General features: G+C 44.4%; 1 protein-coding gene across 7 annotated transcripts in view; it reads left to right on the top strand.

Moving 5' to 3' along the window:
* Positions 1-16,925, top strand: part of FGGY (FGGY carbohydrate kinase domain containing) — a 419,346-nt gene that overhangs the window by 235,275 nt on the left and 167,146 nt on the right. For all 7 annotated transcript variants that reach the window (XR_006963068.1, XR_006963067.1, XM_047085935.1 and 4 more), the window contains one exon: positions 1,418-1,521. Coding sequence is in view for 5 of the 7 variants with exons in the window: in XM_047085935.1 (XP_046941891.1) it covers positions 1,418-1,521 (104 nt within the window). In the remaining 2 variants the exon portion in view is untranslated. The remainder of the gene's footprint in view (positions 1-1,417; positions 1,522-16,925) is intronic.

Raw genomic sequence — 16,925 nt, 5'->3', positions numbered from 1 at the left:
GTTTGCCCAGTTTGTTGGCATGTAATTACTCATTATCTTCTCTTACAATTGTGTATCTGTGGTGTTGGTTGTATACTTTCCTCTTTCATTCGTGATTTTATTTATTTGAGTCCTTTCCCTTTTCTTTTTGATCAGTCTGGCTAGGGGGTTATCAATTTTGTTAATTCTTTCAAAGAACCATCTCCTGGTTTCATTGGTCTGTTTTGTTTTTTTTTCTTTTAATTCGGTATCATTGATTTCTGCTCTAATCTTTATTATTTCCCTTCTTCTGCTGGTTTTGGCCTTCATCTGCTGTTCTTTTCCCAGCTTTTTTAGGTGTAAGTTAGTTTGTATATTTGAGAACTTTTTTCCTTCTTTAGGAAGGCCTGGATTGCTATGTCCTTCCCTCTTATGACCACCTTTGCTATATCCCAGAGGTTTTGGTCTGTCATGTTTTCATTTTCATTGGCTTCTGTGTAGTTTTTAATTTCCTCTTTAATTTCTTGTTTAACCCACTCATTCTTTAGTAGAGTGTTCTTTAATTGCAAGTATTCATGGTATTTCCAAATCTTTCTTGTGGCTGATTTCGAGTTTCATAGTGTTGTGGTCTGATCTCGATCTTTTTATACTTGATGAGGGCTGATTTGTGTCCCAGTATGTGATCTGTTCTCAAGAATGTTCCATGTGCATCTAAATAGTCTTCTTAGCCCTATCATCACATTTATAACTTCATTTATCTGGGAGGTATCAACACATAACAGTCTGGAGAAGAAGCCAGAGCTTATACCGTTTATGAGAAAGTCTCCATTATCTCACATTCTTTTAACAGAAACTCGCTGTCAGTCACCCTACCCTTTACACTGAGAGTTCTCTGATGAGTAATAGTAAGAATGGGGACCTAGAGAGACCAAAAAGATTGAAATCATCAAACAGCTCAGGTGTCTTCTTTGAGATTGAAATGTGTTGTGCTAAATCAGATCCATTCAGCTCTGCCCTTTACTAGCAGTGTGACCTTGGTCACGTCACTCAACCTCTTCGTACCTCCGTTTATCCACCAGTGTGTGTGGCATTACTAATACGAACTTGAGACAGAGTTAATATAAAATGAGATCGTCCATGTGAATATGCAGCATGGTGCCCTGATATTTCCTGGGCACAAAATCGCCAATAGCTTCACCTTTTATTATTCTAATTACAGTTACTATTATTACTACAATGTTAGATACTATACATTGACCAGAATCGAGCATAGACATAATGTGCTTCCTAGCTTGTCGGTGGCAGGCAAGTATGTTCTGTTGGTTTCCATTTGAGACTGGCTTACACAGGAATGCTTTCTTAACATTTAGTTATAAAAAGGAGTGTTGTATGCTTGTTCTTGGCTTTCTTTTCTCGTTTTTTTTTTAAGAGGGTTTTGTTTTATTTTGCTTTCTCGCAGGAGTGATTGGAGCAGATGTGAGAGGGCATGGCCTTGCCTGTGAGGGACAGCCAGTGACGTCACGGCTGGCTGTCATCTGTGGAACATCTTCTTGTCACATGGGGGTGAGTCTGAAGGGCTGAGGGCGGGGCCACCACAGGGGATGGAGGGGGGGCAGCCCAAGAGGAGATGTAAATGGCTGGCCCCTCCTTTGCCCTTCAATTCCTTTCCTTCCTGCTGCCTGCCTGCTCTGTTTAGCCACAAGCCCAGCCCTTCTCCCAAAAGCTGTGCTTAAATTTGCCAGATCTTTCTTTTCCCCCTGAGCTAGATTCTTAAAAAGTATGAAAAGGTTTGAGTCTGTCTTTGACATCAGCCTGGTCAGAGAGCCCAGGCATGAGGGGTGAAATTGGATCCAAAGATGGCAATGCCTTGCTCCCAGGCTGATCTGTCCCTAATGGGTCTCTGAGTCTCCTCTGCACAGGGGTGTCTGTTTTCCTTGGCCACGGGGCTCTCTCCCAATCAATATAAATCCATCTCCCTAGAAGCAGCCTGATGATCTATAGAATTAGGCTGCGTATCATGACTTCAAAAGAACACTGATAAGCAATTTTCACTTTGTTAATTTTTCTCCATGAATTAGTGGAAAGGCGTTCTCCAAGATTGCAGTTAAAATTTAGTGCCTGCCCTAAAATTTATATCTTCTTTAAATGCATGAGTCTGAAAGCATTCCATTTCGATAAGTACCCATTTCTACCATATTTTTATTTAAAAGTCATTACTCTGTTAAACTTAGATGGACGACTCCTTGGATGTTTCCCAGATGAGTAAAATAGAGAGAGGGCGGGGGGAGGAGGCGGAAGGCGGGTGAGGATTAGAGTGGACACAGTCCGGGGCCGAATCTCTGTAGCCATGGAAGGAATCGTGTGCCGTGTCAAATGTGGGGCCTAGTGACAGTAGGGCCTAGTGAGCCTTTTTTTTTTTTCTACCATTAAATATTCTGATTGAGTAAATAGTGATACATCTACTTACTTATGGATTCCCTCTTCTCGTGTCCAGAGCTGTGCTCAGCCTTGGGGACGTGAGGGTGACATGAAGGCTCCTATTGATGAGGCATGGTTACAGCAGCCATTACAATACAGTACAAGGCCCCGGGGTATCAATTTGGATTGAACTTGTGATCCTGAGCATCTGCGATATGCTGACATTGTGCATGGCTTCCCAGCACAGGGGGATGATGGAGCCAGCCCCATTGGTTTCCAGTTTTAGTCCCTCTGCTTACTAAGTATGGACCCCCTGGCAAGGCACTGACCCCCTCCAGGCCTCAGATTCCTTATCTGCAAAATGTGGAGATCTCTAGTACATGGCTCCTAGTGTTATGATCAGGCGATGAGGCTATGTGATGTGCTTCCCATGAAGTAAGTTCCTCACAATGGTTAGCTCCTGATGACTAGCACTGATGCTGTTGGGCAAAAAGGAGACAGTGACTGACTCTGTCCGGGAATGGTCCAGGGTTAGGGACACCTTCCTGAAGGGACCCTTGTGTTAGACCTTCAGGTCATAGGTTTCCTTGACCCTGCCTTTCTCCCGGCCAAAAAAAAAAAAAAAAAAAGTTTTCCTATTATTTGTTTCTGTGGACAAGGTTTTAAGTGGGACTTCTTTTAAAATTTTTTTGGTAATGTGTATTTATTTTTGAGACAGAGAGCATGAGCAGGGCAGGAGCAGAGAGAGAGGGAGACATAGAATCTGAAGCAGGCTCCAGGCTCCGAGCTGTCAGCACAGAGCCCGACACGGGGCTCGAACTCACGAGCTGTGGATCATGACCTGAGCCGAAGTCGGACACTTAATCGACTGAGGCACCCAGGCACCCCTTTAACTAAGTTTTCAAAACCCCAGCCTCTTTGTCCCCTTAGCAGCCCTAATGGTAGGGCCCAGCTGTCCCTGAAGGAATAGATCTGCAGAGGCCTCAGGCCGCCTCAAGCAGGAGGCACCCGTTAGGGCAGCTGGTCCTTATTTCCCTTGACACGAGTCTACACTGGTTAGCCTGTCTTAATTGAACACTGATTGAGACCTATTTAAATCATCCCCCATTTTCACAGGGACACATCTAATCTGGTTTCTCCTGTGAAATCTGAATTTTAGGCATTTTTACTACACTTAATTTGGATTTCCGAGCAAAAGCAAGTCCAAATGAATGTGAGGGACTCTGTCAGGTCTCCCCCCGTTCTCATTCTCCTTGTCTATTAATGGGGATAGTACTGCCTTTTCGTCTAGGATCCATTTTGCAAGTTAGGCAGCCAAGGCATAGAAAAGTCCAGAAATTTTCCCAGGGCCACAAGCTGTTAAGTGAGAGCTGAGAACTCAGACCTAGCTCCATCTCAATCCCAGACGCATTCTGCTCAGTGCCTCGCTGCCTTGAGCACAATTGTAATGTCCCCTAAAGACGTGGAGACGGTCTGGCCTTCAGAGCTGTGAGATTCAGGTTAAAGCCCTGCTCCTCCACTCTGTGGTCTTGTGACCTGAAGGGAGCTACTTAACTTCTCTGAACCTCTGAGCCTTCCTCCATCCCCTTGGGGTGGTGCTGCCTGTTTCATAGTGTTGCTGGTGAATGTGACTTGTGGACGTACATACCTAGTACATAACAGACACTCAGAAATGGTGGAGATTCTTAGTGCACTTGCCTAGTGATATACAAGGCTCACTTGAAGCAACTGTTTGGGCTTTAACGAGTTTGATGGGCAGCTGCAGTTGGTTGCAATGAATTAGGGCCATAAAATGCCAGTTTATTATGGTCGTGTTGTGCTGGGAATAAAGTCCCCACCCCCACCTTGCTTTGTACTTGGGAGTGGGAAGGGACCTTCGGGGCCAAGGGTATTAATCATCAGCTTTAATGTTATGTGGTGAGGGCGAGACTGTGGTCATGCTGGCATCAGAAAGTGGCTTTGATCTTCCTCAGGTGCTGGGCGCCCAGGGAGCCAGCAACAATAACACCTTTGTGAGGTCTAGGAGAGGTGCAGGTCTAAGGAAACACTCCCAGGGAAGCTCAAGGACCCCCTTTGTTGTGGCTCTGGCAAACAAAACCACCAACTGTCAGGAAAAATTCACCAAACAGAACACAGGGACCAGTGGGGGCTCTGGGCTTTTCTAAAAGTGGTTTTCAACCTGGCCTTAAGGATTCTGTTTCTTCTTGTCTGCACACTACTGACTTTTTTGATTCAGTAGGTTGATCGAGCCAAAATTCCCAGGAATATTTTGTGCTTGATCCAGGCTGCCTCTTTCTAGATATGAATGAATGGGTGGATGTCCAAGTAACCAAATGTTGATAAATACTTGGAAATGCCTCACCTCCCAGTCCCTGTTACTTCTAGGAATCTAGAGAAAAAGCTTGAGGTTGAACATAAGACTTACTAATCAGGTCTTTGATATTTTGAAAGATAAGCGTGTGGGTTGTACATTTATCTTCCTTTAGATGTTTTAATTAACGGGGAAAAAAAAATACGTGTTCTTTTTCTTAACTCCACGAAAGCAGGGCTGCTTGTTCAGAGTTAATTACCACCAAGTCACCAAAACCCAAGATAATACACAGCAAGGGTTAGCCAGGGGTTGAAAAGTCACGGGGTCAGATGGAGATTGATTCTTGCCATCGCTCCAGCACCCCTTTCCTTGACTTGTCAAGTCGGGTTGTAACTTGGCACCTTGTCTTGCAGTTAGCACGTCAGATGGCGACAGGACCCCGGGAAGTGGAACAAGTGTTGAGGCAAGATTTGAACAGAACAATAGTTGTTGAGAGCTGGGAATTCTTTTTTTTCAACGTTTTTTATTTATTTATTTATTTATTTATTTTTGGAACAGAGAGAGACAGAGCATGAACAGGGGAGGGGCAGAGAGAGAGGGAGACACAGAATCGGAAACAGGCTCCAGGCTCTGAGCCATCAGCCCAGAGCCCGACGCGGGGCTCGAACTCACGGACCGCGAGATCGTGACCTGGCTGAAGTCGGATGCTTAACCGACTGCGCCACCCAGGCGCCCCGAGAGCTGGGAATTCTATCCGCATCTTTAATCACCCAGAACCGAAGCTTTTTCAAGGGCTTAGATGAATGTGGGGATGGAGGTTCTCTGTCAGTCTCAAAGATGTAGTAGGCTCCTTTGCTGGTCCCACTGCCTACTGCGTTTAGGTAAGATACTTCACCTTTCGCTACCTCAGTTTCTCCATCTGTTAAATGTGGGCAATACTCTTTACCCATAGAGTTGTTTTGAGGGTGAAATGGGGTGATCTTTGAAAGCAGCTTGGCGCTGTACCTAACGCAAAAGACCAAATATAGTGCTGTCATTGAAAGTGATCCATTGAGGCCGGAATGATCCATGTGGAAATGGATTGAATTGGGGGCATCAGAGTGAACTCATGTGTAGCATAATATAGATTACAGATGGAAACATATAACGAGTATTTATAGATGCGTGTAGGTATACAGGTTAGTAAACATACATATCTCCTAGCTCTGACAGCTCAGAGGCTCTAGAAACAAGGACACCCCAGCAACTTGGTGTTCCAAGCCTAGCTGGTATCCAGATCGTGGTTTCTAATACCTTTCTCCAATAAAAAGAGCCTAGACTCCATGGAGAAATGGTTGATTTTAAGACTGGAGAGGAAATAGAGGAGATAACCCTGGAGCATCTTTTAGTGCCAGAAAGCAAGGAAATGCTCAACAAACAAAACAAAATAAAAAAGGGGTATCAGGAGCCAACTGAGGGTGCTGCCAGTGACCAAAACTGGAGCAGTGTGGGCAGCAAAGTAAAGTAGTATTATATAATGACCCAAAGTATAACATAAACATCATGAGTCCCTAGGGATATACCTAAATGAACCAATGAATGAATGAATGAATGAATGAGACAAATCTCTCATGCAGAAGAATTCCAAATAATTTATGTCAGTACTCCCCCATCAAGGGGGTGGGGCATCGCTTCCCACTCCTTAAGTCTGAGCTGTGTTTAGTGACTTTCTTTCAGAGAGGACAGTGTGAGAAGGGGAAAAAGTATAATTTTACAGTGGAGCAGTCTTGACAAACGCTACCTCTGCCAGGTGGCCAAGGTCATCAGCAGCAGTGATAAGCCATGTTGATAATATGTACCGTTGATATGATGTCATGAGAATGGCGCTTTATCATCCTCCCAAAACCTATATCCACAGTATCCCCCTAAGGAAAACATCAGCAAATCCAAGTTGAGGGACATTGTATGATATGCCTGACCAGTACTCCTTGATGCTGTGATGGCTATCAAAAAACAAGGAAAGTCTTAAGTAATCATCACCGCCAAGAGGAGTCTAAACAGATGTGGCAACTAAATGTGACCTGGGATTCTAGATGGGGTCCTGGAACAAACACAGGACATTAGGTGAAAACTCCGCAAATTTGAATAAAGTAAGGCATTTAGTTAGTAATAATATATTGATATTCTTCTTTAATTGTAGATCTACAATAGGTATACCTCATGTGGGATATTAATGATAGGAGAATCTGGGTGTGGTGTATATGGGGACTCTATACTATCTTGCAAATCTTCTGTAATCTCAAATTAGTCTAAAATTAAAAGTTTTTCAGGGCGCCTGGGTGGCTCAGTCGCTTAAGCAGCCGACTTCGGCTCAGGTCATGATCTCGTGGTCCGTGAGTTCGAGCCCCGCGTCGGGCTCTGTGCTGACAGCTCAGAGCCTGGAGCCTATTTCAGATTCTGTGTCTCCCTCTCTCTGACCCTCCCCTGTTCATGCTCTGTCTCTCCCTGTCTCAAAAATAAATAAAACGTTAAAAAAAATTTTTTTTTAAAAGTTTTTCTTTTTTGAGAGAGAGCACATGTTAGTGGGGAGGGGACAGAAGGAGAGAGAGAGAATGTATCTCAGGCAGGCCCCACACCTCTAAAAGTTTATTTTTAAATCATTTATTAAGTCATTCATTCATTAAGAAAGCATTTTCTTAAGGGCACCTGGGTGGCTCAGTTGGTTGAGCATCCAACTCTTGATTTCGGCTCAGGTCATGATCCCAGGGTCGTGGGATCAAGCCCCACATCAGGCCCCACACTGAACATGGAGCCTGATTAAGATTCTATCTCTTCCTCTTCTCCTCTCCCTTGATGACTCTTTCTCTCTTTCTCTTTCTAAAAAAAAAAAAAAAAAGGCATTTCCTTGTACTTGCCTGGCTAAGTGCAAAATATGATGAAAGTATCATGCCTGCCTTAAGACAAAAAGGAGAAAACCACAACACAGATGGAAATTGCTGTGGTAAGTGCAACACTGGAGTATGGTGGGAATAGGGAGAAGGTCCTGCTCAAGTCTTGAGTAGACAAGGAAGTTTTCCTATAGGATGGGACATTTCCCTGGTCCCACTGGGACACCTCCTGCCAGCCCAGTTTCAGGCCCCGAGCCCTGTCTTCTTCTCTTCCTGACTTTGTTTTTCTCTTCTGTGTCCACAACACCATGCAGGTGACTTCCCCTCTGTCATCTGGATGGGATGTGGTTATGTATAGGCCCATCAGGAGGGCACCATAAGAGGGGTGAACAGCCACGTGCCTTTAACAAATGACCTTCTGTTAGTAGGGTCATAGCTAAGAATAGAGTGGGCAGGTAGGACCAGTTTCTCTCTCTTGGTCTTTTTAGCAGGTGGCATTGGCAGAGGTCATTGAGAAAGGTAGACAGGGAAGGGAGTCCACTTGGTGCACATAGGACCACTGTTAAACCTAACAATGGAAGAATTGGGGGTCTATGCATGAAGTCGCCTGCGCCCGCTTCATTCACCAGGACCTGCTGCTGTCAGCCTTCCAGGAACGACTATTCTCAGGAGACTCTCCTGTGAAGACTGGCCCAGGGACCCACAAGCACATTTATTGAAAATAGAATATATGTTGGGGCACCTGGGCGGCTCAGTCGGTTGAGCGTCTGACTTCGGCTCAGGTCATGATCTCACATTCTGTGAGTTTGAGCCCCGTGTTGGGCTCTATGCTGACAGCTTAGAGCCTGGAGCCTGCTTCGGATTCTGTGTCTCCCTCTCTTTCTCTGCCCCTCCCCTGCTCATGCTCTGTCTCTCTCTGTCTCAAGAATAAATAAAAACATTTTAAAAAATTTAAAAAAAAAGGAAAACAGAATATATGCTAGACATTGATTTGTCAAGGAGATGGTTGAGGTGGCTCCGTGAGCAGTAAGAGACAGATAATGTACTCAGGAAGCTTAGGGTTGTGCTTTTCCTGGCATTTGAAACTAGGGCAGTTCTACACTATGCTGGACAGAGGATGTTTAACGTCTCTGGCCCAGCCTCAGTCGTTATGAGACAGACAATAGTATTAGCTGCTGCCATCTATCAAGCACCTACAGTGTACCAAGCTCTGTGCTAAATCCTTTCTGTCATGTGATGAGCAATTCGGTGAGATAGCCACCATTACTGTCTTCATTTCACAAGTGAGGAAACTGAGGCCAACAATAGTTCAGTGGGTCATGCCATATTTGAGCCCTCTAGGGGACTGACCCCAGAGTCCTTGCTGTTCCCTTTCAGTGAAATAGCTTCTTGCAGAGGTCCAGAGGAGAGGAAGAACAAGCTCAGTGAAAATATGGGCAAATGTTGGCACAGACATCTTACTGAAACAAAGGTTTGAATGATAGGCCCCTGAGAAGATGCTCAGCATCATTAGTCATTTGGAAAATGCAAGCCCAAACCACAGGAGGTAAAGTACACTTACTGGAGTCGCCGAACTTGGGGCGAGGATGTGGAGACTGAAACTTCCACGCTGCTGGCGGGAATGTGAAATGGCACACCCAGCTTGGAAGATAGGTTAGTGGCTTCTTACAGAGTGAACCTACACCTGCCGTGTGATCCAGCCATTCCACTCATGAAAGCCTATGGCCGTTCAAAAACCTGTACAGGAATGTTCACAGCAGCTTTATTTGTAATAGCCCCCTTCTGGAAACAGCCCAAATGTCTATCAATGGTGAATAGATAAACCCACTTCTGGTATGTCCATTATAATGGAATACTACTAAGCAATGAAAAAGGAATGAACTGTTCATATAAGATACAGTATGGATTAATCTCAAAATAAGTATGCTGAGTGATAGAAGCCAAACCCCCCCCCAAAAAAAGTACAAACTAATATAATTCCATTTATTTAAAATTAAGAAACGCAAACTAACCTTGAATGACAGAAGGCAGATCAGTGGTTGCCTGCATTGGGACAGCAGGTGCAACGACAGCTAGGAGGATGAGTAGAGCACAAAGGGCACAAGGAAACTTCTGGGGTTGGTGGATACATTTGCCTTGATTAGGTAACATCTTCACTGGTGTATGCCATGTCCAAATCTAGCAAATCCGACGTTTGAATTATATGCAGCTTATCACATGCTAGTTACACCTCAGTAAAACTTGTTTAAAACACAGAAAAGAAGGGGTGCCTGAGTGGCTGGGTCAGTTAAGCGTCCGACTCTTTTTTGATTTCAGCTCAGGTCACTATCTCACAGTTTGTGCGTTCAAGCCCCACATCAGGCTCTGTGCTGACAGCGTGGAGCCTGTTTGAGATTCTCTTTCCCTCTCTCTCTGGCCCTCCCCCCCAAAATATAAATAATAAATGAACTTAAAAAGAAAAAAAAAAACAGAAAATACCAGAAAAAACAACACAAGTAGTATCTGCAGTCACTTATATAGTGCTTACTATATTTCAGGCACTGTTCTGTCTATAGAAATGATTTCATCCTCATTTTAAGAATCGTGCAATAAGGGGCACCTGGGAGCCTCAGTCAGTTAGTTGTCTGACTTCGGCTCAGGTCATGATCTTGCAGTTCATGAGTTCCAGTGTTGGGCTCTGTGCTGACAGCTTAGAGCCTGGAGCCTGCTTCAGATTCTCTGTCTCCCTGTCTCTCTGCCCTTGCCTGCCCATGCTCGCTCGCTCTCTCTCTCTCTCTCTCTCTCTCTCTCATATAACTAAATGTTAAAAAAAAATTGGGGGAACTGAGGGGCGCCTGGGTGGCTTAATTGGTTAAGCATCCAACTTCGGCTCAGGTCATGATCTTACCATTCCCGAGTTTGAGCCCCACATCTGGCTTGACAGCTCAGAGCCTAGAGCCTGCTTCCAATTCCATGTCTCCTTTCTCTCTGCTCCTCCCCTGCTCTCTCTCTCTCAAAAATAAATAAACGTTTAAAGAAATTTTTAATTTTTTTAAATTGTACAATAACTGTTAGTTTTCCTATATTTTCTTTCAACCCACATCAGTTCTCTAGCTACTCTGACATGTTTTATTATTTTGTTCTTTTGGCCCCTAGCACAGACCAATAGTTATTTGTGTTTTACTGGTACCGACTTGTATCTCAGATGAAGCTGTCTTGCTTACTGAGTCCGTGTCTCCTGTGGCCCCGTTTGGCCCCTCCTGTCCAGTTTGAAGCTAGGGCTAGGTGGACGCTTAGTGACTGTGTGGTCGGATTGCTTCCCACCCACTCGCCCCCCAACCCCAGAAGTGTGCAAGTGCTTGGATTTTCCTGAGTGCCTTCTCACTCCTTGCCGATCCTGTGGTGTTGCCTTTCATCATCTGTCTCCACTGAGTGGGGCCTGACTGACTGGGAGAAGCCCCCTGTGTGATAGTTAATGGCAGTCAGTTGCCCACACCACCTTACCAGAGAGATCTGGACGTTCATTTGGCCTCTCTGGGAAGTAACATTTTCACTGAACAGTGTTAGTTCGTGGGACCTGGGAGACACAACTCAGCCACAGCTGCTTTCTCTTCTTCCGTCCGCCATGACAGTCTTGCATAGCTTTCCATTCCCATGCTCTGCACCCGCCCCCCACCCCATACACACACCCTGTGGCCTTGGGAGGACATGACCCCCCCCTAGTGCTCCCCCCCAGCAGCTCATCAGGATGCATTTGGGCTCACAGTCGTTCTGCAGCCTGACATTTGTTGTCTTGGGAGAAGATTGTTCAGGAGCCCTAGGCTCTGGGCTCTAACCAGAGAAATGCCACCCATCAGACGGTGCCATGTTGTTAGAGCCATGCCGTTTGGGTGATTGCAGTGGTGTGGCCCTGTGGCTTCCTCACGTCATCCAGGAGGAAGTTACCCCAAAGCAAAGCCTGTGGCCTGGGCTTGGGGCACCATGGTTTACTCAGGCCGGTGTTAGAGGAGGTGTTAGAGGAAATGATGCTCCACACCATTTCTTTAAAGGAAATACAAATTTAAACCACCATGAGAGCTACAGCACGCTTTTAGATTGGCTGAACTTGGGGTGAGGATATGGGGACCAGAACTCTCTCATGCTGCTGGTGGGGATGTAAAATGGCACAACCGCTTTGGAAAATAGTTTAGCACTTTCTTACAAAGTCACACCTACCATGTGACCCCCATTCCACTCCTATAAAAGCTGGGCAGGGCTGTCCGGACCTATGTTAATGGAAGGCCACCAGGAGCACAGCAAGGTCGGGTGACCCAAGGCCTCTCAGAAGGTCAGAAACTAAAGCTTCTGGTGGGAGTCTATCAACTGGCCTGAGCCCAGCTTTCCACAAAAGACAGCAGCTTGCCTGGAAGAATGATCAAAGAAGCAGAAGAAAAAAAAAACAATTAGCAGCAGTAAGAGTAACACCTAACATGTACTTCATGCTTATCGTGGGCTAAGAAATTTAAATTGTATGATCAAACCATCCTAATAACCTCTTGCAGTTATCAGAATTATCCTCCCCTTTACAGGGATGGACACTGAGGGTCAGAAAGACAGAGTCCTTGCCCAAGATTACATTGCTAGTAAGTCCTAGAGATCTGTTTCCCATGCTGCTGTTTGAGTCCAGAGCAGATACTCTCAACTCTTAGCAGAACGGTAAGACAGAGGCGGTGTGGCAGGCGCACGTGTGTTGTATGGGAAACGGGGGTGGAGTGATTACAAGGTAGATCTTTTCCACAGCCTGATGAGAAGAGCCAAGTTAGACTTGGATCAAAGCTGAACCACAGTACTCTTGTTTTCCCTTCTTCCCAGTCTTTCAGATCACCGCCTTTCACGAGGCCACCCGTCTAACGATAACAATAAAAATAAACAGCCTCACTTGTCACCATCGTCCCCTGGGAGGAGAATATTTATGAGACTCCTTATTTAATCTTCCCTGTTTCCCTGCTGCTCTGTGGTCAAGTACTTGAATAGGCACTTTGAAGACATGAGGCCAACCTCCCACTCATGAAGATGTTTTTATATTTGTTTAGAAGACCATGAAATGAAAACCACATTGATTTTTTTTTCCCCTTTTCCTATTTACTACTCATCTGCTATGTGGGTAACTCTGGTACTGTGGTGGCTAAGGGTGACCTAGCAGTTATGGAAGTGTTTGTGCTTTGCCGGTGGCTCAGTGCGCATGAAAAAGATGCTCAAGGGAGCTTGGGTGGCGCAGTCAGTTAAGTGTCCGACTTCGGCTCAGGTCCTGATCTCACAGCTCGTGAGTTCAAGCCCTGCATTGAGCTCTGTGCTGACAGCTCAGAGCCTAGAGCCTGCTTTGGATTCTCTGTCTCCCTCTCTCTCTGCCCCTCCTCTGCTCGTGCTCTGTCTCTCTGTCTCTCAAAAATAAATAAACGTTAACAACAACAAAAAAATGTTTTTTTAAAAAGATGCTGGAGGCCTGGGTGCCTCGGCTGGTTAAGCATTCGACTTCAGCTCGCGTCATGATCTCACAGTTTGTGGTTCAAGCCCCACAATGGGCTCTGCTGACAGCTCAGAGCCTGGAGCCTGCTTCTGATTTTGTCTCCCTCTCTGTCTCTACCTTCCCCCCCTTCTCATTCTCTGTCTCTCTCTCTCTCAAAAGTGAATAAGCATCAAAAAAAGAAATTAAAAAAAAAGATGCTGAAGACAGCCTTTACAGAGCCCTCTTGCCGAGGATCAAGTACTGTGCCCATGACCTCAACACCCATCAGCTCACTTCTACATACATTTAGTTCAGGGGTTTTAGTAATTGTGCCTTGTTGATTTTCCCTTAGTTTTTCATCCCTTTCTCCCACTCTCCTTATATGCTTTCAGGGCCTCTTCTTTCATATCGTCATTAAATTTTTCTACTTTTTTGTTCCCCAGAGCCATGGTAAGTGTAGAGTAGTTTTTCTTCTAATACTTACACGGTGTTAGAGCACCAGGAGCAATAGTATCTAAGAAATCAAAGGTCCCAGAAGACCCCATGAGAAGTTGATTGAATAGTCAAGACTGTCGGATGCAGGCTGAGAGTCCCTTCCTAATGAACAGTCAGTAGCTCCCTGATGCCAATGCAAAAAAGTGTTCAAAATGGAGAACCAAATGGACATTTGGCCATGTTGTTCAACATTCAGATTACATTCAATTAAAGAACAATTATAGAAATTGTAAATCCAGAGGTGGTGAGAGTTACTTCAGTGCCATTATGTATTTTTTTAAAGCTCTTTTAATGAAAGATGATTCACATATTATAAAATTCCCTCCTGCCATATGTTTTCAAAACCTCCAGAGAGCTGAGTTTAGTGATATTTGAGAAAGAGGAAGTTTTACTGTGCGTCTTTTAGGTTACACTATGAAATGATAGCAGCATGTAGCCTTTATTATTTAGAGAGGGAATAGAAAGATCGTCTCAAAGCAGTAAATTTCCACTTATTGTGCTTAGCACCATACCTGACACACAGTTTGGGACCAGTATGTGTTGCATTGATAGATGGCCAGAAGGACAGGCAGAAACATACTGGATAGCCAGTATATGATATACTAGATATCCATTAGAGTTCATTGAAGATCAGATCATGCCATACCAGTTTGATTTTCTTTTTTTGGTGGATTTATGGGCTATGCTGTGAGAGGAAGTTCCAGCATGTAAGCTGTCTGGTCTTCAGTAAGGCTTTAGGTTCTTTCTTTGATTAACAGAGTCTTCCCATTTGACACAAGGCATCGGTCAATCCACTCACAAAATTTTGCCCACTTGAGAACTGAGTTTTCATTGTATTATAGCTTGAAATAGGCTAAAAGCAAAAACGTGAAAGTAACTGAAAAGTATCCATGTCATCTAATTGCCGAAGTTAACGTGTGGGCTTTTCAGACATTGGTTTTGGCCTTGTGTGGAGCCAGGACAAGACTGGGTGTTGGTTCTCTGTTTCAGGAGGACATTTAACTGGAGGGAGCTCCTTGACATAGACCAGTCATGGCGCCTCCCTGACTTGGGCACCTATCATCTGCCTGCGTGTTAAAACTTAAAGTTCCTTAGGCATCCACGTAGCTCCTAGCTCAGAGATTTACTGTGATCTTGGAATGCAGGGCTAGGGTTCTCTGGAATTGGGGAAATGGCCTATGAAAAAGAAGAGAGAACCTAAGAAAAATAGGCCAGTAATATTAACATACGTATTTGTTTTTCTGTGGTGTGCAAGACACTAACTTGCGTGGACCTGACTACCCTGATAGACTCCCAGTGAAGATACGCCTCAGTATGAAGTCTGATAGCTTCATGGCCCTGATGAAAATCTCCCAGTGAGTCTCCTGAGTCCTACAATCCTAGCTGGGCAAGGGGGCTCTCCTGTGATCTGGGCCCTACCCACCTCTAGTTTTATCCCCCACCATCCTTTACTTTTCATCTGCGGTCTAGCAGGTATATGCACACACATCCTTATCTGAATTGCATGGGGCCAAAGACGTTTGAGAATAGAGAATATCCATATTTTAGAAAGTTAATATTGGTGTGTACACAGTATACAGCATTTACACAGCCAGGCAGGTCTGGGATAGCACCCATAATACAACACATTAGTATTTCTGCAGTAAAACTTACTAATATTCACACCAAGCCTGTTAAGTAGATTCTACATAGTTTGACAAGTTCAGATCAAATTTGGCCAGCAGAGGAATCAGGGAAAAACTTGGTAGGTGGAATGCTTTAGATGAATACAGACTTCTATCCAGTCTTTGGGAAAAGAGTCTGTCTGCCCTCATTTAAGTGCCCTTCAGGCAGGTGTTTTCTCTGTGCAGAGTGGCTCCGTCTCTCTTCTGCGTGGTGGGTCCCATCATCACCAGAATCGTCATCACTGTTATAATTCACATTTATTGAGCATGTTCTGTGTTATTTGATATCCACAGCAAACTCTGGGATGGTTTCTTATTGTGTTATGGTGAGGAAACTGAGGCTTGGAGAGGTCACACAGCAAGGAGTGGAGCTGAGGTTGTGCTAAAGCACAGGGACCTCAGAGCCCATAGTCCCGGTCACTGTGCTGTGCTTAGTGTGTGTGTTCCCCAAAGTTCCAGTTTAGATGTCTCCATGAGGCTCTCTTTTCTTTCTCTGCCACGTTGAGTTCACCATGCCCCCCCGCCTTGGCCTTCATAGCTCTTCCCGCACATCTCCAGTACAGCACGTGTCATTCTCCGTGTCTTCCCCATGAGCCTGGGCTCCTTGAGCAGTTGGGGAAAAGTCTACTGCATGCTCCATCTCTAGGGCACACAGTAGGTACTCAACATACTTTATAGTCAGGTTCACCCAGAGAGATATGCTGACAGCAAATAATTTGTATCCATGAAATAGCTATTTAAACACCAAACCCCTAGTTTAAAGGTGCAAAATTTGGTTCTAAAAAAGAAAAAGAAATATTCAAAAAGGAAAAGGTTACTCGGGTTCATGCAGGGTGTATAAAGAAGAAGAATTTGTTAGGGACAACATGTCAAAAATGAGCAAGGAATATGTTTACATTAAAGGATAATGATAGCTAGGATTTATTACATATGTACTATGTGCCAGTTCTGCGGGAGGCAGTCTGTATATAGCATTTCTAATCCTCACTGTTATGATACGTTAAGATTAATTTAAGAAAAAGAAAGATGTAGTAGCCATGTTTTAGATCATAATAAAAGGTAATACTAATAGATTAAACAAAAGGTAAATGTCACTAGAAGTCAGTAACCTAAAATGACCCGAAAGGAGAACATTTCTCCATCTAAGAGATGATGGAATTAAGGTCAAAGAGATCAGAGAGCTAGGACATGTCAGGGGAAGCCAGGTCTGGCTGGGCTCCTGACTTTTATATCCATTCCTTGAAAATGTTAACATGGCATCACGAACGTATCCTGTTATCCTACCCAGGACTGGGTCCAGCCTTGAGCTTTGCTTTGAGAAAAATGTGCTGGAACCTGGAACCCGGAAAGAAGCATATAATACACAGCTACAATGTTTAAGAGATACCGGCCCCCACTTTTGTTCATTTTTAATTTTTTTACTCAAAAATGATTTCAGACTTACACAGACTTGCAAAAGTAGAATTCTGTATACCTTTCATCTAGATTGTCCTAATATTTTGCATAAGCATTCTACCCATATTTTATATGTGTGTAAATTGTTTTATCTGAATCATTTGAGAGTAGGTTGCAGATATAATGCCCATTTACTCCTAAATACTTCAGTGTGTGTTTTATGAAAACAAGGATATTCTCTTATATAGCCATAATACAATTATCATAGCAGGAAATAAACACTGATACGGTACTAGGGGCACCTCAGTAGCTCAGTCGGTGGGCATCGGACTCTTGATTTCAGCTCGGGTCAT

The sequence above is a fragment of the Lynx rufus genome, unplaced genomic scaffold, assembly GCF_022079265.1.
Source record: "Lynx rufus isolate CCGP_SWC_20201006 ecotype Redwood Valley unplaced genomic scaffold, mLynRuf1.p SCAF_2, whole genome shotgun sequence".
Lineage (NCBI taxonomy): Eukaryota > Metazoa > Chordata > Mammalia > Carnivora > Felidae > Lynx > Lynx rufus.
Note: the sequence above shows the minus strand (reverse complement) of the source record. Positions and strands in the feature narration are given on the sequence as shown.